The sequence below is a fragment of the Chaetomium fimeti genome, assembly GCF_033439085.1.
Source record: "Chaetomium fimeti strain CBS 168.71 chromosome Unknown B0H64scaffold_3, whole genome shotgun sequence".
Classification (NCBI taxonomy): Eukaryota; Fungi; Ascomycota; class Sordariomycetes; order Sordariales; family Chaetomiaceae; genus Chaetomium; species Chaetomium fimeti.
In genome coordinates this window covers 4201706-4221740 of record NW_026944331.1, presented here as the reverse complement: position 1 = coordinate 4221740, position 20035 = coordinate 4201706, and the positions used below count along the sequence as shown (strand labels likewise).

The window sequence follows — 20035 nt, the reverse complement described above, 5'->3', positions numbered from 1 at the left end:
CCAGTAGTACGGAGCAGCTGAGCAGTCGTAAATCTACGGCCATGGCACGGCAGGCGAGCAGTTCGGTGGTACGTGTACCACTAGCTTATTAGGGGTTTCGTTGTTGTTGGTGTTGGTCGGGGTATTTATTGGTCGGGGCATTGGTTGGGGTTGTTGTGTTGAGGAGGCAGTCTCACAGTGTGTGTGTTGTCCCACCGTCGCTGCCAACACTGGCACTCGCCGCTTGGCCAGGCGTGAATTCAAGAAATGCGGTCTAGGTCGCAACGATTGGTGGAAGCCGTCAGGGTGCTTGGCAGTCAGGGGCCAACATTGCTTGCCCCCGAGCCCCTTATCGAGTGGCACGGTGGGGCAGGGACGTCATTTCAACATTCATTTCAGTATTTACATATAATTCTAAAAAACATACAGATTACGGATACCGGGGGGCTCTTGGCAGGAGCCTGACTTGAACATCACAACCCAGCAACATCACTTAACTATCGATTATGTTCGGATTCACTTTAATTCCATAGTTGACTCGCGGATTAGGCTACTTTTGCCAACACCTCTCACTACCTGCCTACATGACCACCACGGCACAAAATGGACGACACGGTCGATGGCCAGGATGGTGAATCGACCGATTTGACCAACAAGCTTGGGTTCCCGATCGTTGACATCGTGCCCGATGGAGATATCGTGCTGGATGTAACCTTGGACACATCCAAGGAAACACTGAAAGCGGCGAGGAAGGCGGCAAAACCGAGACCCGGACAGAATGTTACTCCGCCGGTCTTCAAGGCCCGGAGTCGAGTTGGGTACAGAGTACAACTTGCTGTTCTAAAGCAGAACTCAAAGTACTTTGACAACCTGCTTAGCGACACGAGGTTCACCGAGGCCAGATCGATAGAGGAAACCTTCCAGAAGCTGTCGCTCAAAAATGTAAAACCGTCAGAGGCAGATGCTGCCGATCTCCCCATGGTGAAAATCCACGAGGATGACGAGGCGACCCGGTCGGCGGGCCATGGCTCGGTCTTTGAGTACCTGTTGCGGATTCTGCATAGAAAGCAATCCATCGCGAAAGCCGTGTCGATGCAACATTTGGCCGTGTTAGCCCTGCTTGCTGACCGGTTTGACTGCATCGCCATCGTATCCCGGTATCTGAACGCCTTGAAGTACAAATGGCCCGCCACGCAAACCAGAGTGTCCCGAGACGACGGCCCTACCCTTTCCAGAGCGGCCGAGGAGAACCTCCGTCAAAAGATTCTCGTTGCCTGGCTGCTCGACCAACCCCCTAAGCTGCAGATCGCCACCCGCGAGCTTATTATGTACGGGTCACGAAGGTGGAGTGACTACTTCGACGAGGATCAAGATGAAAGCTACGCCGCCGCATGGTGGGATCTCCCCGATGATCTTGAGCGTGAGTCTCGCGCCAGCCACCCCAATACCTTAACCCTCACCCACGAGACACACACTAACCCCCCAAAAAGAAGAACTTCATCACCGCCGCGAATGCGTCCTCACAACCATCGCCTCCATCCAAACGCACTTCCTCGGCCTCTACACCTCACGCACGCGCCAATGCAAGCTCGGCTACGACTCCTCCGCCAGCTGCGACTCCTACCAGCTCGGGGAGATGGTCAAATTCCTCTGCTCGCGCAACCTGCTCTTCCTAACCTCCTTCGCCCCCTCCCCATTCCCCCCACCCCCTTCAACTTCCTCTCCCACCCCAGGCACCACCCCTTCCACCACCAACACCACCTCCGAGATCCCAGACATCAGCACGATCGACATCGGGAGCATCCTCGCCACCCTCAAGCAATGCCCAGCCTACCAAATCGACAAGAACCACACCCACTGCGGCCTACGCGCGCGCGCCCTGCCGGCCGTCGAGTATGTACAAGCGATGCTAGCGTCGGGGGCCGTGTCGATTGCCCGGCAGGCGTGGATGCGCGATCGGGATGGGGCTGCGTGGCTTCGCTCAGGGGGGTTGGATGGCGGGGGTGTTGGACATAAGGGGGAAGGGGAGAGGAAGGTGTTTCGGTTTACGAGGGGGTTGGCGACGGATCAGAGGTTGAGGATGGAGGGCGCCATGGCTGTGGATCGGTCGGCGAGGGCGCTGTTTACGGCGGATGAGTGGGATTGGTCGACTGAGGATAGAGATGAGAGTCGGGGGGTCGAGTTTGGGAGGTGGCCGGCCGCGAGGTGATGTTGGGAGGGGATATAGGGCGGGATTTGGGAGGCGAGTGTGACGAGTGAATTGGAAGCTTGGTGTGAGAGACGGCCGTGTTCAGGCGTGGTCTATTCGATACTGAAGACAGACAGGGTGAGAAGCGGTTAAACGTCGCTCGGTACTCAACCTCAATGCGGTCAGCGGGCCTTATGATTGACCATTCCCAGACGGCCTCGTGAGGAATTCTCATGTTTTGAACCATAATCTACCTAAGCAGGCAATGGTCAGGCTTCTTTTCACGGTATTTTCTTTACACCACAACTCGGGTCGCCGCCCCCCTCGCTTCCCTCTTGTCTTCAGAAGACTCGCCCGCTTGGCTTGCGGTTTGACTTCTTTCCTCTACTTCCGAGTCTGCCGCCGGCAACTGTGAGCCCTTGCTCTTCCTCAGCGGCCAGTGGCCTTTGACTTCGCGGTACCTCATGATGAGAAATGAGAGGATCACACAGAGCCAGTACAGGTTGTACGAGACGACGGAGCCATAGGTGGCCGAATTGGTCCACCCAAAGATGGCGTTGAAGAAACCCCAACCACTACCACCGTCGAATGTCGGGCTGCAGCACTACACACGGTCAGCTCAACTTGTGGAAGGAAGCCTGGAGGAAACCTACGTTGACATGCCACACGGACTGGTCAATATCATACGACCCCGGGCCCATGCCGAGCTCTGCAGCATCAGCTCCTATCAGTTCTTGCCAAGTGTGTTGCTCAAAGGCCCATACCGCCCGCGAGAAGAGGCCGGCAGCGACAAGGTAGAGCAGACATGTCGAGATGACCAGAAACAGTTGCAGCTTGGCCGTAGACCCGCCCCTAGACGACAGTCAGCACCACCAACCACCCCCTTCCGGTAAGGAGATACTCACTTATACAACCCAAACCCGACCACCGCCCCCGCGGCGAGTCCCACAACGACGGCCAACGGCACTGCGCTCACGGGCGCCGAAAAGGTCACACCCGCAATAAACACCACCGCCTCGATCCCCTCCCTCAAAACAGTCACAAACGGCAGCGCAAACATAGCATACCTCTCCATCCACCTCTTCACCCGCCTTCCCACACCACCATTTCCGTCACCACCACCCCCAGATCCCCCCTTCTCCATAACCCCCTCCAACTTCACGCGCCACTTATCCCGCATCTTACCAATACGCAGCAGGGCGGCGCCCACCAGGCTGATGATGACACATGCGACCAAGGAGAAGGCGCCCTCGAAGCGCAGCTCTGAGGCTTCCCATGTGTTGGCGCCGGCCGTGTAGAAGACGGCGATGAAGGCGGCGGCAACGATCAGGGTGAGGAGCATGCCTAGGGTAGTGCCGAGCCAGACCTAAATGGGGAGTTCGTCGGGGTGTGAGGGTTGGCTTTTGGTTAGGCTGGGGTTGGGGGTTTACCTGGCGGGCTAGTCTCTTGTGTAGGGGTTTGTCATTGTCAAGGGTTTGTTTGAGGAAGGCGAGGAGGACCGAGACGATGATGACCGTTTCGAGGGCCTCGCGGAAGGTGACGAGGAAGATGGGGACGGAAAAGACGTTGGGCATTTTGGTGCCTCTTTTTTCCTTTTTTTTCTGTGCTCACGCGGGGTGTCTGATGAGGGAGGTTGATGGTGAGGAGAGAGGGAAGCGTGGTTATCTGATCGACGATAAATCTACGGATCTGATAAGGATTTGAGAAGCCACCGAATGGTGCGGTGTGTGTTTTTTACTATCACACCAACATGTCGGTTGATCTCCGGGGTGCAGGGCAAGAACCTTTTTCTGGCTCTTTCCCGCGGTTCTGATCCTGCTCGATAAGGGCACAGTGCCGAGCTTTGGAGGTATCCATAAGGTACCGCCTACCAACGGTCCTACGACCAACTGAAGATGTCATAAAGCTGTGAGGCGGTTAGAAAGTGAGACAAGTCTGAGCTCGCAACAACAACATGATGAACATCAAGATGGACCACCACCTAGGCCATAACCGCTCCGGATGTCACTATGGAGATGCTCTTGTGGGTTATTTGCGGCTCACTTTGTTGGGATGCCTCCTCTGGCACGCCCTCCCAGCGAATGCTGCCACCGTGACCTACGACTTCAACATCACCTGGGTCACAGCAAACCCCGATGGCATGGCAGACCGCCCAACCATTGGCATCAACGGGCAGTGGCCGGTTCCCACCATCCGAGTCAACAAGGGAGACCGCCTCATCGTCAATGTGCTCAACTCTCTCGGAAACCAGTCCACGTCGCTGCACTTCCACGGCCTCTTCATGAGCGGTGCTACCCATATGGATGGGCCTGTTTCCGTGACGCAATGCCCCATCGTCACATCTGACCTGCCCTTCACATACAACTTCACGGTGAGCTTTTTTCCCCTTTTTTTCCTTTCCTTTCCTTTTTTCCTAACGGCTCGGCCAGGTCGATCAACCCGGAACCTACTGGTACCACTCACACATCCACGGCCAGTACCCTGACGGCTTGCGTGGCCCGCTCATTGTCCATGACCCGGAATCACCCTTCAAAGACATGTACGACGAGGAGGTCGTCATGACCGTGTCGGACTGGTACCACGACCAGATGCCCGGCTTGCTCGGACGATTCATGAGCAAGGCCAACCCAACCGGCGCCGAGCCTGTGCCGAACTCGGCCTTGCTCAACGACACGCAGAATGTGTTAGTCCCGTTGCAGCCGGGCAAGACATACCTCTTCCGCATGGTCAACATTGGCGCTTTTTCCGGTCAGTACATTTGGTTCGAGGGCCACAACATGACCATCCTGGAGGTCGATGGCGTGTACACACAACCCGCTGAGGCAGCCATGATCTACCTCGCTGCTGCTCAAAGGTGCAGTTTTCTCATCACAGCCAAGAACAATACCTCTAGAAACTTCCCTATCGTTGCGAGCATGGACACGGTAAGTTGGACCGGGTCGGCCTCGGAGCCTACTAGCTGATGATATGATAGGATCTGTTCGACACCCTCCCAGACGGCCTGAACTGGAATGTAACTGGGTGGTTATTTTACGACACCGCCGGACCTCTCCCGCAACCCGCCGTTGTATGTGACCCTTTTGAGCCCTTCGACGATATGGGCCTCGTCCCGTGGGACAACCAAACCATCCTCGGCGAGCCAGATCAGACCATTGCTCTAGACGTCATTATGGACAACCTCAGTGACGGCGCGAACTAGTGAGTCTGCTACGCGCTTCCTACCTGCTCATGGATCCATACTCAAGTCAACGCAGTGCCTTCTTCAACAACATCACCTACGTCGCACCCAAAATTCCAACCCTCTACACAGTTCTCACCGCCGGCGAACACGCCACCAACCCCACCGTCTACGGCACCTACACACACCCGTTCATCCTCGAAAAAGACCAGGTCGTCGATATTGTGCTCAACAACCTTGACCCGGGCAAGCACCCCTTCCATCTGCACGGCCACAACTTCCAGGTTATTTGGCGCTCCCCCGCCAAGGCTGGCACATCTGCCGGCTCCAATGTCACGGCAGCTGACTTCCCGTCCATCCCAATGAGGAGGGACACGGTGGTCCTGAATCCAAACGGAAATATGGTGTTGCGTTTCAAGAGTGACAATCCAGGTAACTCCCTCCGACCCCGTATTCTCAGTTCCCTCTCATGTCCCTCTCTCACCCCCCCCTTCCCCTGGCTCCCCATCACAACAACCCCCCCAAAAGCTAACCCAACCCCCAAAAAACACCCAGGCGTCTGGCTCTTCCACTGCCACATCGAATGGCACGTCCAGTCCGGGCTCATGGCCACCTTCATCGAGGCCCCGCTCGCCGTGCAGGACCAGACCCTGGACACCCTCGATACCCATGTAAGCTACTGTGCCAGAACGAGCGGGCTAACGGTGGGGAATGCCGCGGGGCATGGGGACCGCTATGGGAAGGGGGAGTGGCTGGATTTGACGGGTGAGAGGGTGCCGCCGGGGAGGTTGCCTGAGGGGTACGTATTTTCTTCTGCTTCTATTTCCTGCTGTTGTGTCTGTTTCCTAGGGGTGACGGTCGGTTTGTATGGGGTGGGCTGCTAAATCGAGGCATACGGTGCTAACCAAGGCGGGGAGTGTAGTTTTACGGCAAAAGGGGTTGCGGCGTTGGTGTTCAGCTGTGTGGGTGGGATTCTGGGCGTGGCGGTTGTTGCGTGGTATGGGTTTGCTGGTGCCATTGGGGAGGAGAGCCAGGAGGGGCCACAGCAAAGGGAGGCACAGGAGATTGATGGGGCCGGGGGGGAGGGGGAGAGAAGGGAAAGGGAGGGTGTAGCTACGGGTGGAAGTGTGGAGGTTAGTGTAGATGGGATGGGGAATGAGGCGAGGGGGTGATATGTCAGATATGCGCTGCGAAGCAACTTGGGTTAAGGAACGACTATGTGGATAGACCCTGGTTTGACTGAATAGGCGGTTGCTTGGATTCCTCAGCCGGCACCACCATCATGGCATAAACTCGTAATGTCTGGCATCTATTTCCTTTGTCTCCAGTCTCCAGTCTCTTCACCCGCAGCCTAATGTTCAGTGTCGATGATAAGAATAACAGGGAAGCTACACCGCGGGCATTTTCAGACCCAAACATGCACCAACCTCTACCACTCCTCGTCCTTGACCTTATTCGACCCTCCAGAAGACCGTAAGGTCGCAGTCCGCCCCATCCACTCCTCCAACCTCTCATCCACCCTCCCCAACACCAAATCCGGCACCATCATCCCCAACTTCTCAACACCACCACCAAAACCAACCCCCCTCAAAACCTCCCCCACCTCCCTCCTCCTCTCCCCCCATAACACCCCCTCCGCCTCCCCCCTCCTTAACCGCACCACCTCCCCCGCCTCAGCACAATACCGCCCCAGCGCCTCCACCACCACCCGAAACCCCTGCGCCGCCGGATCCCCAAAGCGCACCATCCCGCGATGGTCCGCCGCAATCCCCGCCCTCTCCGCCTCGTCGTCCCCCGGGGGCACGGCGCTCGCCATCGGCACGACGTAGTCGCGTAGTAATGGGGTGGGGTGCATTTCCCAGAGGTAGAGGATGCGGAGTTGCGAGGTGAGGGGGGTGAAGGCGTCGGTTATGTTTTGGAGGGTTTCGGAGTTGAGTTGGAGGTTGGGGATTAGGTTGGAGGTGGGGCGGTGGAAGGGGGTGAGTTTGTGGAGGGTGGCGACTGCGAGGGCTTTGGTGAGGTGGTGCAGCCAGGTGGCTTTGGGGGTGCCGTGGTGGGGGGTGCCGAAGAAGAGGATGGCGGTGGTGTGGGTGTAGATGGCGTGGTCGTGGGTTATGTTGGGGGCGGTGCGGGTTTGGGCGTAGGTGAGGGCCTGGTTTGAGGGGGGTTGGTTAGTTAGGGGTGGGTGTTGCTGTTAAGGGGAGTTGTCTTACCCGTTTCACGACGATGCCGCCGAGGGAGTGACAGAGGAAGATTATGGGCTTGTCTGCGGTGCCGGAGAGCTAGGCAGTTTATTTGTTTTATTAGCAACGCGCCAACGCCTGAAGATAGGACAGAGGTTGGCGGCAGTAACACTCACCCGCCTGTCAGCGGCCAGGTTGGCGACAAGAGTGTGGGCGTGGTGGTGGATTCGGTCATTGGATGGAACGTGGCCGGTCAGAGACGAGAAGCTGGCGTTGTATCCCCAGACCATGACTCGGGCGTTCTTGACGTATTTGGGTAGAAACTGAGGGTCGTTTAGCCAACAGACCCCTGAGTCGAGTGTTGTCCATGTCCCGAGAGCGCTTCCGTTGAGGCCGTGGACTGCAACGATGCTGAGTAAGAGTCAGCCAGCCTGAAACTGGCCGGAGATTGGTAGATGCTGTTGTTGGCAACTCACTCGACTTCCGGCTGGATGGGGGGTGGTGGACAGTATATCTCTCGTATACCGAAGATCTTTTCCTGCTTCTGCTTCTGCTTTCGTCTCATAGTTCGTGGCTACTACAAAGGTTGGGGAAACAGGCTCGATGGTCTTTGAAGGGGAGGAAACCCGTATATGAGATGGGAAACAAACGGGCCGAGGCTTCGAGGGTAACTCCCGCTAAAAGTGGCCGCGGTTCGGGTTGTCATGCAGCCAGCTCAGCTCCAGCCAAGGCAGGCCTCCGAGTTTCCCGTCTCATATGCAGGTCGCCCTGGGTAGGTACTGGGCAGTGCGAGTACCCGCGGTCCCTCTCAGACGAAACAGCTAGAAGGCGACGACCTGTGGGCTGAAGGACGCGGCCAACGGAGGTAACGGCGCCTACACCAAACAAGTACAGCATTACTAATGATATATATCTAAATGGTGCCCAATATCGAACCCTAGTCTGTTCTCATCAGGCAACCGAGCAGCCAGCCTGGCCGTTCCCGCCAACGGTGACTCTACACCCGTCGGCGCTTGAGAGCACAAGCGTCAGCTTCTGTCTCTCGGTCCCGACTGGCTCTATAACCTCCCCTTTAGGCAACTTGATGATGGGAAATGTCTGGAGTAGCCGCACAACCGTGTACGAGACCTCCATCAGGGCAAAGTCCTCCCCGAGGCACTGCCGGGGACCGCCGATGAAGGGGAAGAACCCCCACCCGATCTTGTCCAGCTCCCCCGTCTCCCACCGCTCTGGGCGGAAGTCGTCTGCGTCGGGACCAAATATGTTCTTTCTCCGCGAGTTCACGTACTGCGAGAACACGACCACTTCCCCTTTTCTCACCATAATCGGGCTAGTCCCGTCCGGACCGCCGCCCGTAGGGAGCAGGGTCGTCTTCACAGCCTCGCGGTTGTTAAGCGGAACCGGGGGGTAGAGCCGAAGGCTCTCCTTTACGACGCAGGCCAGGAAGGGCATCTTCCTAATCTGTTCTCTTACGGGGTTTGTCAAGTCTCCCATGACGTCCTTGACTTCGCGACGTAGTCGCTCCATTACTGCTGGGTAGCGCACTAAGAGACGGCTGGAGCATGTGAGCTGGGTTTGCTTGTGTGTATCAGGGGCTGAATGTGCGCCAACACTTACAAAGTCCACGACAGGCAGCAGGCACTAGTATCCCGGCCAGCAAGCAGGACATTAAGGAGCTGGTCGCGGAGTTCAGTCTCGCTGGCGGATTCTTCGGCCACCTGTTGGATAAACCAGGAAGCCGAGTCCTCGCCTTTCTCGGCATCCGCTGCCCGCTTTTCCATGAGCTTCTGTTCCCGGATGTACCTCTCAACAAAGCGGTGGACGTTGCGGCAAGCCTCGCGGAAAGAAGCGGGGTTGTAGACGGCATGGAACGGGGCCAGTCGGAAACGTTTGGCAAGGCCCTCCTGTGCGACATTGAAGCTCTCAGCGAATTCCCTGTTCTCGGCCGCCTGGTCGACGCCGGCGCGGAGGCTGTAGACGGACCGGCCGAAGAGCAACTCCGTAGCCACATCCATGGTCAAGTCGAAGAACAACGGCTGAAGGTCGACGTCCCCGTCGGCAGGCATACGGTCGATCAGGTTGCCGACGTGTTCGTGGAAGTACCGGAGGTCTTGGTACTGTGCGCGAACAAACTGCTTCCTAAGCAGCTCTCGCGAATGTTTCCAGGCAGCGCCCTCCTGAGTGAAGATTCCATTGCCTAAGAGTGGCGCAAAAACGGACGGACGGCAGCCAAACCCGTAGTCCTTGAAGTTGGTCGAGAGGAGGGTCTCGACGTTGGCCGGGTGCAGGATGTGGTACGCCCGAGGCCCAATGAGCAGATACTGGCACAAGTTGTTTCCGGGCTCATAGTCCTTGGCGATGAAGCACAGGAAGGCGAGGAGTCGACCGTCTGCGTTGGACTCCCAGAGCTCCTTGATGCGGTCGATCCCCAGCGGCCACCGCTTGGTCAGCTCGGGTGGAAGTTGGCACCCATGTTGACGGCCAAAGATAGTATCGTTCTAGTAGTACCATTAGCGTCACGGCGGTGGTGTTTGGTTGCTAGAACTGGACTGGAGACGAGAAAATAGTTGACAGCATTTCTCACCCTATATTCTTTTACACTTCTGTAAACTATTCGAACCAAACGAGCAACAGCAAGGCCCACGACGCCGAGGAGGAATGCTTGCAGGGCCCAGCCCCTGGTCGACAGGGGGCCCTCGGGGGATTGGAACAATGCATTGTCCATTTTTTGGTACTTATAAGACTAAGACAATGGGATAGCAAAGACAGGATAAAAAAAAGGAAAAAGAGAAAAGTAAAGATATAAACAAGACAGACAGCACACATTCGGGTTTTATTTCACCTGCCCCCTCATTTCCAAGATGTTAGAGCTCCCAACAGTACATCTGTGACACCCGCTCGTAACCTGGTTCCCCAATATCCCCGTGCGAGCACCCATTTCTGCCCTGGTTGGCGGCTTAACGTCGATGCTCATTGGGCTGTGCCTCGTTGATATGCGCTCCGGGCCGGTCCCCCAAAGCCCCCCGCGAACGCCAAGACGGGTTCCCATCTGGACAGGAGTGGACTACAGACTGTACTCTCCTTTTCGTCCGTCTTGCACTGTCGACAGCATGTTGAGCAGCCCGACTCCCGCCTTGACAACGGCCGTACTATGGTTTGCTCAAACTTGGGCCGCAGTACGGGCGTATGTAGTTGGTACTACTACCGTAAATAGTTCTTTTCTCTAGGAATATTGGGTTCCTCCCAAGACATGAGCCATTCATGATTCGCCCATCCCCTGTATTGTCGTTATCGTCCCATCGGTAATGATGCGCCCTCGACGCCATCTCGATCTAAGAGCATGCCGGTTGGCCTTGAATGCCTCCACGACGCTAGTCATGGCGAAATGCGTGATGGACAACTAGTTGAGTGAGTCTGCTTCCACTGCCTGTCCCCGCATTGCTTATTGCTTATTGCCCTGCCTGACTTCTCTCCTGCCCCTATTGTATGGTCTCAGGGGCTTTCGAGTCCTTAACACCATGTAAGGACATGAACTAATAAACCCCTGAACAGCATCGTTGCTGTTCACGATGTCCACCAAGACTCCCCCGAGACATGGACTCATCAAACATCCGGCATAAATTGGCTACGCGACCTCCTCCCACAGGATGTCCGTGTCGGCAGGGTATTATCCTATGGCTACGATTCGTCAGCCTCGGCCTTGCTTTCCGACGACGGCCCCGAAACCATGCAGCGGATGGCTGAGTCGTTCGTCCAGGAGCTTCGCGCAGACAGGCAGTTTGCGGGTGCGCTGAGGCGCCCCATCATCTTCGTATGTCACGGTATTGGCGGCGTGCTCGTGAAGAAGAGCCTGGTCTACGCCTCGACGCGGACTGCTCCCAAAGTCGCCCATCTCTGGGACCACTATGTCTCGACATTCGCCATTCTGTTCTTTGGGACCCCTCACCGGGATGTGGACAAGTCAAGTTGGCTAGAGTATGAAGCCATGATGTCCAAGTCGACACGGCGTCAGGTCGGGGCCTTCTTCCGGGCCACCGCGGGCAAAGGTGACTCTCAGATGCCTCGATTAGTCGACAACGATTTTGCACCGCTTGTCAAGCAGTTTCACTTGTTCTTCTTCTGGGAGCAGCTCCCAACTCGGTTGGGGAGCCGATCAGCAATGCTCGTGGACCACAACTCGGCGGCCCCAAAACTCGACAATACCGAGGCAGCGGGGATCCATGCGGCGCACCCGGATATGTGCAAATTCAGTTCTAGAGCATCGTCAGACTATCGCACCGTCATTGCCGCTTTGATCACGTACTGCGAGAAGGCCCCCGGTATCATCTCTCGGCGATGGAGACAGGCAGAGGGGGCCCTCAGGCAACTCAGGCTAGGGGAGGTCGAGGAGATCGGAGGCTTCGGTTTCGACGTACATCTAGAACAACCATACCGAAGCCAGGATATCCGCTCAAATGGTAATATGATCCATTTCCATATACCTGAAGAGACTTCACCTACATTCGTAGGCCGCGAAGACTTGCTGAAGAGGATACGCTTTGCCTTCTTCCCTGGTAACGGCCCAACAACTACCCCCTCCCGGAAATCGTTCGTCATCTTTGGCATGGGAGGTTCTGGAAAGACGGAACTGTGCTGCAAGTTTGCTACCGACAATAGATTTGAGTAAGTACCCACGTCAGTTCCGTCAACCGGCCACACCCTGGCAATTGTTGTTAACGAACTACAGATACACGGCCGTTTTTACCATACGCGCTGCCTCCCCTGAAACGGTTAAAGACTCGTACTGCAGCATTGGGCAACTCGCGGGCCTAGAACCGACAGAAAGTGCTGGACGACACGTCCTGTCGCAGCTAAAGGAGCCATGGCTCCTCATCATCGACAACGCAGACGATCGCTCCATGAAATTAACGCGCTTATTCCCCACCGGTGGCTCTGCGCATATAATCATTACAACAAGAGTCCGGGACTTTAGCCAAGAAGGGACACTTGGGTCTCTCGAACTCAAGGGGCTCAAAGAGTCAGAAGCCCTCCAGTTGTTGCTCACAAAAGCCAATATCCGGCAACCTTGGGACTCTTCAGTTACTAAAACGGCGAGGCTCATTGCTAAGGCACTCGGCTATCTAGCACTGGCCCTGATCCAGGCCGGGACTTGTGTGTATAGGGGAGTATGCGAGCTCGGCGGTTACCTCGAGATGCATTCCGTGGCGAAACGGAGACAGCGGGAAAAGTCGCGCCGGTCACAAAACGACGCTATCAGCGGCGATGTAATCGAGGTTGTCTACTCTACCTTTGACGTTTCTCTCAGTCTCTTCGAGAAGCCCAAGAGTGTGGTGAGCCAAGACGCAACCGAACTGTTGAAGATGATGGCCTTTTTCCACTTCGAGTACATCCCCCAGGAGCTATTCACTCGGGCGGCCACAAACCGGGACAACGCACCCAGTTCCACGAACTCGGCGTCGTGGGCATCAAACCTAGCAAATAGCTTCATGCGCCGCCTGGAGCCCCCGACCCCTTTGCCCGGCTTCCTCAAAGTGAAGGACCGAGAAGTGGGAAAGCAGCGGGTCAAACTCGCGCTCGCCGAGCTTGGGACGCTTTCCCTCGTTCGCCAGGATGGGAAGTACGTCTCGCTACACCCGTTGATCCATTCGTGGGCGAGGGACAGCCTCACGACCACCGAGGGTCCTCTTTGGGCCTCGATTGCGCTGCACACCATCATACGATCCATATCACTACCACCCATTAGCAATACAAAAGATGATGGCGAGTTTCACAGGGACATTCTCCCACATCTCGAGGCCTGTCTAGCTGTCACCGGCTACCCGATATCACCGGATAGACGTGCGGTAGGGACGTACCGTCTGCGGGTTTCCATGTTCCTCCAGCCGACTCTGCTCATCATACTTCGCGACCAAGTCCGCATGCATGCCAAATTCGGTTGGGTGTTCGCCGAACGAGGTCACTTCGACAAGGCCGCTGACCATCTCCGGATCGTGAGGGAGATGCTGGTCAAGCTCGCTGGGGAGGAAGACGAGAAGACAATGAACGCAACCCTCGGCTTGGCAGGGGTATTATGGGGCTTGGGCCGTCTGGAGGAGGGCATCAACCTGGGGCGCTCCGTCGTCGAAACAAGAACACGCATTTACGGACCGAGGGACGAACGGACCCTCGGCGCGATGAACAAACTGGGACAGTCCTACTGGCTCAACGGCCAGTATCGCGAGGCGCTCGAGCTGCAAGGAACGACCTCGGGACTAATGAAGGAAGTACTCGGAGAGAGCCACCCAGCCACGCTCGAAGCGCTCGACAGCCTCGGCGTGACCCTCGGGGCGTGGCACCGGTTCCAAGAAAGCCACGACGTACACCAATTCGTCCTCGCCGCCCGCCTCCGCGCCCTCGGACCAACCCACCTCGACACGCTCACCACCAAATGCAACCTCGCCATGGCGCTGCTCGACCTCAACCTGCCCGACGCCGCCGAAACCGCCATGACCGAGGTCTACACGCAACGCCAAACCCAGCTCGGCAAAGAACACCCCTGGACGCTCTGGGCGCTCAGCTACCTCTGCAAGATCCACATCCACCGCGGCCACCTCACCACCGCCGAAGCCCTCCTCAACTGGGGCCTCGCCGCCGCCACCCGCAGCCTCGGGCCCAACCACCTCGGCGTGCTCATGGGCCGGGGCCAACTCGCCCTCATCTACGCGCGAACCAACCGCCTCTCGCAGGCCGAGCACCTGAGCATCGACACGGTGGCGCGGGTCGAACAGTCGCGCGGCGCCGCCCACCCGGACTGCGTGTACGCGCTGTGGCGGCTGGCCCGCCTGTATGTGCTGCGCGAGCCCGACTGCGACGCCGGCGCCGGCTCGGGCTCGGATCATTACTCGGATCATTACTCGGATGACTCGGATGACTCGGATGATGTCTACCGGGCCCGGCGCGCGCGCGCCGCAGAGACCTGTGACTTGGGCCTCCGCCGTGCGGAGATGCGTCTCTCGCTGCGGCACCCGCTTGCGCGCCAGCTGAGGCGGCTGCGGGAGGGGTTGGGGGATCCGGAGGCTAGTGCTGAGGTGTTGTTGGCGGTGAGTGAGAGGGAGGGGGAGGGGGAGGGGGGAGGGGTTGGTGTTGGTGTGTCGTTGGTTGGGAGTGGGGGGTGTAATGATGAAGATGATAATGGTGATGATGGGAAGATAGGTGAGGGTTGGGAGTCCCCGGTTTCAGGGAAAGGTTGGGACAGGGAGTCGGGGCAGGCTGGGGGGTTGTTTGATGGCGGTTCGTTGAAGTTGAGTAGGGAGATGGCGAGTTGGTGATGGGGGTGTGGTATTGTCTATACGTGTGTTTGAGTTCAGATACCCTGCGATGTTTAGGTACACCTCGACGGTGGACTGCGATGAATTGGTTTGGAGGGGTTATATTCTGGATCGTAGGAGAGAGTGTTGGTGAGACTACCTTAACACCGCTTGCTCTTACGTCCACGGTATTGAGGGTTGATGGAATGCATTTCACTCTCTAGCCAAAAAAGGCGGGCTCTAGTTAAAGAGAGAGAGGGAGAGAGGGAGAGAGAGAGGGAGAGAGGGAGAGAGAGAGAGAGAGAGAGAAATGAAAGAAATCGAGAAAAGCAAAACAAATAACTAATAGATATCGAGTAAAAAAGAAAAAAAGAAAAAGAAAAGAAAAAGAAAGTAGTTAAATACAGCTTCTTTTGACTCGGAAAAATAAAATAAAAATCAAGGAAAAAGAATGAAATGAGAGAAATTGAGAAAAACAAAACAGATAATGAATGTCGAGTGAAAGAGTAAAAGAAAAAAGAAAATATATAATAAATATCGAGTAAAAGTAAAAATAAAAATAAAAAGAAAACAGATAATAATATCGAGTAAAAGAAAAAAGAGAAAAAATAAATAATTGAATACAGCTACTTTCGGCCTTTGGATGGCTTTTGTTCGTTCCTGCAGTCGAGGTTTGATGGGTCAAGTTAGTTGTCGCTCCCACGGTTGCATGAGTGACACAACCCCGCCCTCTTGCAGCAACACCAACTGCATCCCGAACCGCTGTCGCTGCACCCTAATTCCGCCCCCAACTATGCCCGCCGACCTCAGCCTGCCCGTCCTCGGCGGCGGCAGGCGGCATTCGTTGTCTGTCCTCCATCATGATCCTCCGCCGGTTCATTGGCGCCGTCGATCCTGCCCAAGCCCTGCGCGGACTTCAACATCATGGGCGGCACCAACACCAGCGGCTATCTTGGTGACGACTTGCGACACGGTGTATACGGATTGGGCAGCCTTGCTCGACCTGAGAGCCCGATGCTACACGTGGCGCCACCGATCTGCTCGGCTGCCTCCCTCGAGATGGTCGGCGGTATGGCTGCGCTATCAAGTCTGATGTTCTTCTTCTGCCCCGACTTCTGTCACTCCCGACTACTTACAGCCGACTTCCTCGATTGGTGTTGATGCAAACCCCCTGCCATGAATCCGAAACGGACGTATCGAGGCGAAGAGCGGCAGCAGCCCGCGAGCTCTCCGAAGCGGCCAAGAACCTTCAATGCGGCGTCCAATGGGGGCACCTACCTCAACCACGACACGTACTCTCCGCTTGCGCATGGAGAATACACAATTGCCTGGATCTGTGCGCTTCACTTAGAATTGAACGTGTCGCGTGCCATGCTGGACGAGGAACACCCGCTGCCACCCAACCAACCCGGCGACGACAACATCTATGTGCTCGGACGCATCGACCAGCACAACGTTGTCATGACATCCTTACCGGGGAAGTACGGAACAACCAACGCTGCAATCGTCGCGACAAACCTGAAACGAAGTTTTCCCAACATCCGCGCTACTTTGATGGTCGGCATAGGCGGAGGATCCCCCACCCAGGCCAACCTGTACCTAGGCGATGTTGTCGTTGGCACGAGGGTCATGCAGTATGACATGGGCAAAATGGTTGCGGGCGGCGTGTTCCAAGAAACTGCCGACGCAAAGACTCCTGCCCGGCTGCTGGACTCGGCCGTGTCCGCTTTGCGGTCGAAGCATGGGTCGAACCGCTCCAGTAGTCGAATGACGAGCCTCCTGCGAACCCGACTCCCGAACGTCTTGCGCCCGGATCACCCCGATCGCCTGTTCCAAGCGTCTTATGAGCACCCTCTCGGAGCGGCAACATGCACTAACTGCGACCTAGAGAAGCTACAGCCGCGAGCCGCACGCCTCTCTGACCAACCTAGCATCCATTACGGAGTCATCGCTTCGGGTAACAGGGTTATGAAGGATGGGAAAGCGCGGGACGGCATCGCTCAGCGACTTTCGGCGCTGTGCTTTGAGATGGAGGCAGCCGGCATGATGGATAATCTCCAGTGCTTACCGATTCGCGGAATTTGCGACTACTCGGATTCCCACAAAAACAAGGAGTGGCAGGGCTATTCTGCGGCAACTGCAGCTGCATACGCGAGGGAACTGCTGGAAGGGCTTCCGCCTTCGTCCAGGACACTGGATCGGGCTCCCACATACGTCACCGGCGTTTGCCAGCCCGATGCCGCCGGTAATACCCACCCGTTTCCCCCTCCCTCCTTTCTCCTCCGGTATCATGCTAACTGGGGACGTTAGCAGTCGACAATGCTTTGGAACGGCGGAAACTCTTGCTAAAATGCCTGGAATTTCCGCAGATCGATGCCCGCAGAACCAATATTCGGGCCGCACATACCAGAACCTGCCGCTGGCTTCTAGGCCACTCCGCATACCAAGATTGGCTTGACCCCGAGAAGCAGTCGCAAAATCATGGCTTCTTATGGATGCGAGGCAAAGCAGGTGCCGGAAAGTCAACCATGATGAAGTTCATGTACCTGGAGACAAAAAAGGTCAAGAAGCACAGCATGGCCGTGCTGTCCTTCTTTTTCAACGCGCGAGGCGACTACTTGGAAAGGTCCATCTCCGGCATGTATCGGTCACTGTTGCTGCAACTCTTGCAGGAATTCTCGGATTTGCAATCCGCCCTGGACAACACCGACATCGTTCCGCGCAACCAAGAAAACTGCCCTGGTCTGAACGTTCTGAAGGAGCTTCTCAGCAACGCCGTCATGGCCCTTGGCCAGCGCTGCCTTACCTGCTTCGTCGACGCCCTCGACGAGTGTGACGAGCTGGAGGTCCGGGACATGGTCCACTTTTTCGAGGAATTGGCAGAGAATGCCACCGACGACGGCATCCAGTTTCGAATCTGTTTTTCGAGTCGGCCATACCCATACATTGATATTCACCGGGGGATCTTGCTCACCCTCGAGAAGGAATCAGGACACGGAGAAGACTTGGCGCAGTATGTCAAGAGCCGCCTCAGGATCGAGCACCCTCCGCATCTCGAAGAATTACAGTCCCACATCCTGAAAAAGGCTGCTGGCGTTTTCATGTGGGTCGTGTTAGTAGTCGAGATCCTGAACAATGAAAGCAGTCGCGGCGCTCTCGCTCTTCGGAAGAAGCTTTCAGAAATCCCGGCCGAACTGAGCAAGCTCTTCAGGAGCATGCTGGCACGGGATCAACACAGAACTGAATCGCTACAGCTCTGCATCCTCTGGATCCTCTTCGCAAAACGGCCTTTGAGTCCGGCGGAGTTCCGCCATGCGCTGTGGGCAGGCTTGCTGGAGCAGCGTCTGGTCGATCCCGAGCTCCCAGATCACACACACATGGATGCCGTCAAACTGGTCGCGAGTTCCTCGAAGGGACTTGCTGAGATTACTAAATCTGACCAGCCAGTCGTGCAGTTCATCCATGAATCAGTACGGGACTTTTTGGTGAAAGAAAAGGGCGTCCGTGACTTGTGGCCTGAACTTGGATTCGACTGGGAGGGTCACAGCCACGAGATCCTCAAGCGTTGCTGCACCACATACCTGAATCATCCAAGTGTACAGGCCATCATCGTCGCGCGTAAGGGCGGAGACGCCAAAAGGAACGCCACGGACGGAAAAGGCCCGTTCCTCAAGTACGCCGGCCAGCAGGTTCTCTACCACGCCGATGCTGCGGCGCCTGTCGCTCCCCAAGAAGGTTTCTTGATCCGGTTCTTTGCTTCCGGTGGCATCGAAGTGATCTGCCACGTCGAAGGTTGGCGGTATGGCTCTAGTGCAACTCCGCTCTATGTTCTGGCGGACAAAGGGCTCGGAAACCTCATTCGCTCACAGATGGAGAGAGATCCGGCTACCGACGCTCCCGGGGAGAGATACCGGTATCCGATTTTCGCTGCAATAGCAAACGGCCATAAAAGTGCCACAGCCGCACTTTTGGGCTTGTCATCAACCGTCTGCGATGGCGTCGATATCACTGAAGGTTTGAGCTACAGGGGGGGCCAAGGCCGGACCCCATTATCATGGGCTGCCCAAGAGGGCAGACTGAGGATTGTGGAGTTGTTGATACAAGGAGGGGCAGATCTTGATGAAGTTGATAGGCGAGGATATACGCCACTCTGCCGAGCTCTAGAACATGGTCACGGGGCGGTTGCGCGGCTTCTCATTGATGAAGGGGCGGATATCGAAGTTCGAAATGGTTCTGGATTCAGAGCACTACTTTTAGCCTTGAGGTATGGCCATGCAGCGATCGCACACCTTCTCATCTACAAAGGGGCAGATGTTGAGGCTCGGGACAACACGGGAGCGACGGCATTAATATGGGCTTTGAGGTATGGCCATGAAGCGATCGCGCGGCTTCTCATCGATGGAGGGGCAGATATTGAGGCTCGGGATAGCGCGAGGTCGACGGCACTAATATGGGCCTTAGAGGCAGGCTATGAGGCAGTTGTGCAGCTTCTCGTTAATCGGGGGGTGGATATCGAGGCTCGAAACTACGGTGAATTAACAGCACTGCATTTGGCCTCAAGGAATGGCCACGAGGCGATTGTGCAGCTTCTCATTGATGTAGGGGCGGATATCGAGGCTCGAGCTCGTTATGATCTAACAGCACTGCATTTAGCCGCGAGGAATGGCCACAAGGCGACTGTGCAGCTTCTCGTCGATAAAGGGGCAGACATCGAGGCTCGGGACAATACGGGATCGACAGCACTAATATGGGCGTCAGAGGCGGGTTACGGCGCAGTTGTACAGCTTCTCATTGATAAAGGGGCGAATATCGAGGCTTGGGACAACAGTGGATCAGCACTAATTCGGGCCTCACAGAAAGGCCACGAGGTGGTCGCGCAGCTTCTCATCGATAATGGGGCGGATATTGAGGCTCAGCACAATACCGGATCCCCGGCACTGATATGGGCCTCATGGAAAGGGCACGAGGCGGTTGTACAGCTTCTCATTAATAACGGGGCGGACATCGAAACTCGGGACGAATCTGGAATGACGGCACTGGGTTGGGCTTCACGGCAAGGCCACGAGGCGATTGTGCAGTTTCTTATTGCCAACGGTGCGACTGGCGACGCTTAGAAGAGTTTCATCGACGGCACTAGCCGTTCTTCCAGCTTACCTCCAGCGATTTGTGAAGCGCCTAATGTGTACTGTGATGGCGCCATTCGTGCTACCAGTTAGGAGTC

At 56.3% G+C, this 20035-nt stretch overlaps 7 protein-coding genes across 7 annotated transcripts; 4 read left to right on the top strand and 3 right to left on the bottom strand.

Annotated features, from left to right (window-relative positions):
* The first annotated feature begins 419 nt into the window (after positions 1-419).
* On the top strand, positions 420-2456 carry B0H64DRAFT_423867 (uncharacterized protein). Its single transcript, XM_062805622.1, has 2 exons — positions 420-1399; positions 1470-2456. The coding sequence occupies exons 1-2, from the start codon at positions 583-585 to the stop codon at positions 2186-2188; spliced, it is 1536 nt and encodes a 511-aa protein (XP_062661503.1). The 5' UTR covers positions 420-582; the 3' UTR covers positions 2189-2456.
* Positions 2457-2462: 6 nt separating this feature from the next.
* On the bottom strand, positions 2463-3741 carry B0H64DRAFT_319274 (iron permease FTR1/Fip1/EfeU; the record flags this gene model as incomplete). Its single annotated transcript, XM_062800422.1, has 4 exons — positions 2463-2771; positions 2821-3019; positions 3073-3533; positions 3598-3741. The coding sequence occupies 4 exons, from the start codon at positions 3739-3741 to the stop codon at positions 2463-2465; spliced, it is 1113 nt and encodes a 370-aa protein (XP_062661502.1).
* Positions 3742-4121: 380 nt separating this feature from the next.
* B0H64DRAFT_441392 (Cupredoxin) lies at positions 4122-6141 on the top strand (the record flags this gene model as incomplete). Its single annotated transcript, XM_062806568.1, has 6 exons — positions 4122-4538; positions 4597-5091; positions 5142-5365; positions 5422-5777; positions 5901-6016; positions 6118-6141. The coding sequence occupies 6 exons, from the start codon at positions 4122-4124 to the stop codon at positions 6139-6141; spliced, it is 1632 nt and encodes a 543-aa protein (XP_062661501.1).
* Positions 6142-6520: 379 nt separating this feature from the next.
* Positions 6521-8290, bottom strand: B0H64DRAFT_474003 (uncharacterized protein). Its single transcript, XM_062808026.1, has 4 exons — positions 8005-8290; positions 7705-7939; positions 7559-7627; positions 6521-7497 (listed from the first exon to the last, which is right to left on the bottom strand). Exons 1-4 carry the CDS (start codon positions 8091-8093, stop codon positions 6775-6777), a joined length of 1116 nt encoding a protein of 371 aa, XP_062661500.1. The 5' UTR covers positions 8094-8290; the 3' UTR covers positions 6521-6774.
* Positions 8291-8398: 108 nt separating this feature from the next.
* Positions 8399-10486, bottom strand: B0H64DRAFT_340030 (cytochrome P450). The gene is made up of 3 exons (XM_062801221.1): positions 10113-10486; positions 9146-10026; positions 8399-9083 (listed from the first exon to the last, which is right to left on the bottom strand). The coding sequence occupies exons 1-3, from the start codon at positions 10251-10253 to the stop codon at positions 8480-8482; spliced, it is 1626 nt and encodes a 541-aa protein (XP_062661499.1). The 5' UTR covers positions 10254-10486; the 3' UTR covers positions 8399-8479.
* A 145-nt stretch (positions 10487-10631) lies between these two features.
* B0H64DRAFT_431799 (uncharacterized protein) lies at positions 10632-15120 on the top strand. Its single transcript, XM_062805985.1, has 4 exons — positions 10632-10936; positions 11081-12190; positions 12255-14607; positions 14893-15120. Exons 1-4 carry the CDS (start codon positions 10869-10871, stop codon positions 14917-14919), a joined length of 3558 nt encoding a protein of 1185 aa, XP_062661498.1. The 5' UTR covers positions 10632-10868; the 3' UTR covers positions 14920-15120.
* Positions 15121-15990: 870 nt separating this feature from the next.
* Positions 15991-19928, top strand: B0H64DRAFT_416813 (ankyrin repeat-containing domain protein; the record flags this gene model as incomplete). Its single annotated transcript, XM_062805197.1, has 3 exons — positions 15991-17059; positions 17128-19589; positions 19671-19928. 3 exons carry the CDS (start codon positions 15991-15993, stop codon positions 19926-19928), a joined length of 3789 nt encoding a protein of 1262 aa, XP_062661497.1.
* Between the last annotated feature and the right edge of the window lie 107 nt (positions 19929-20035).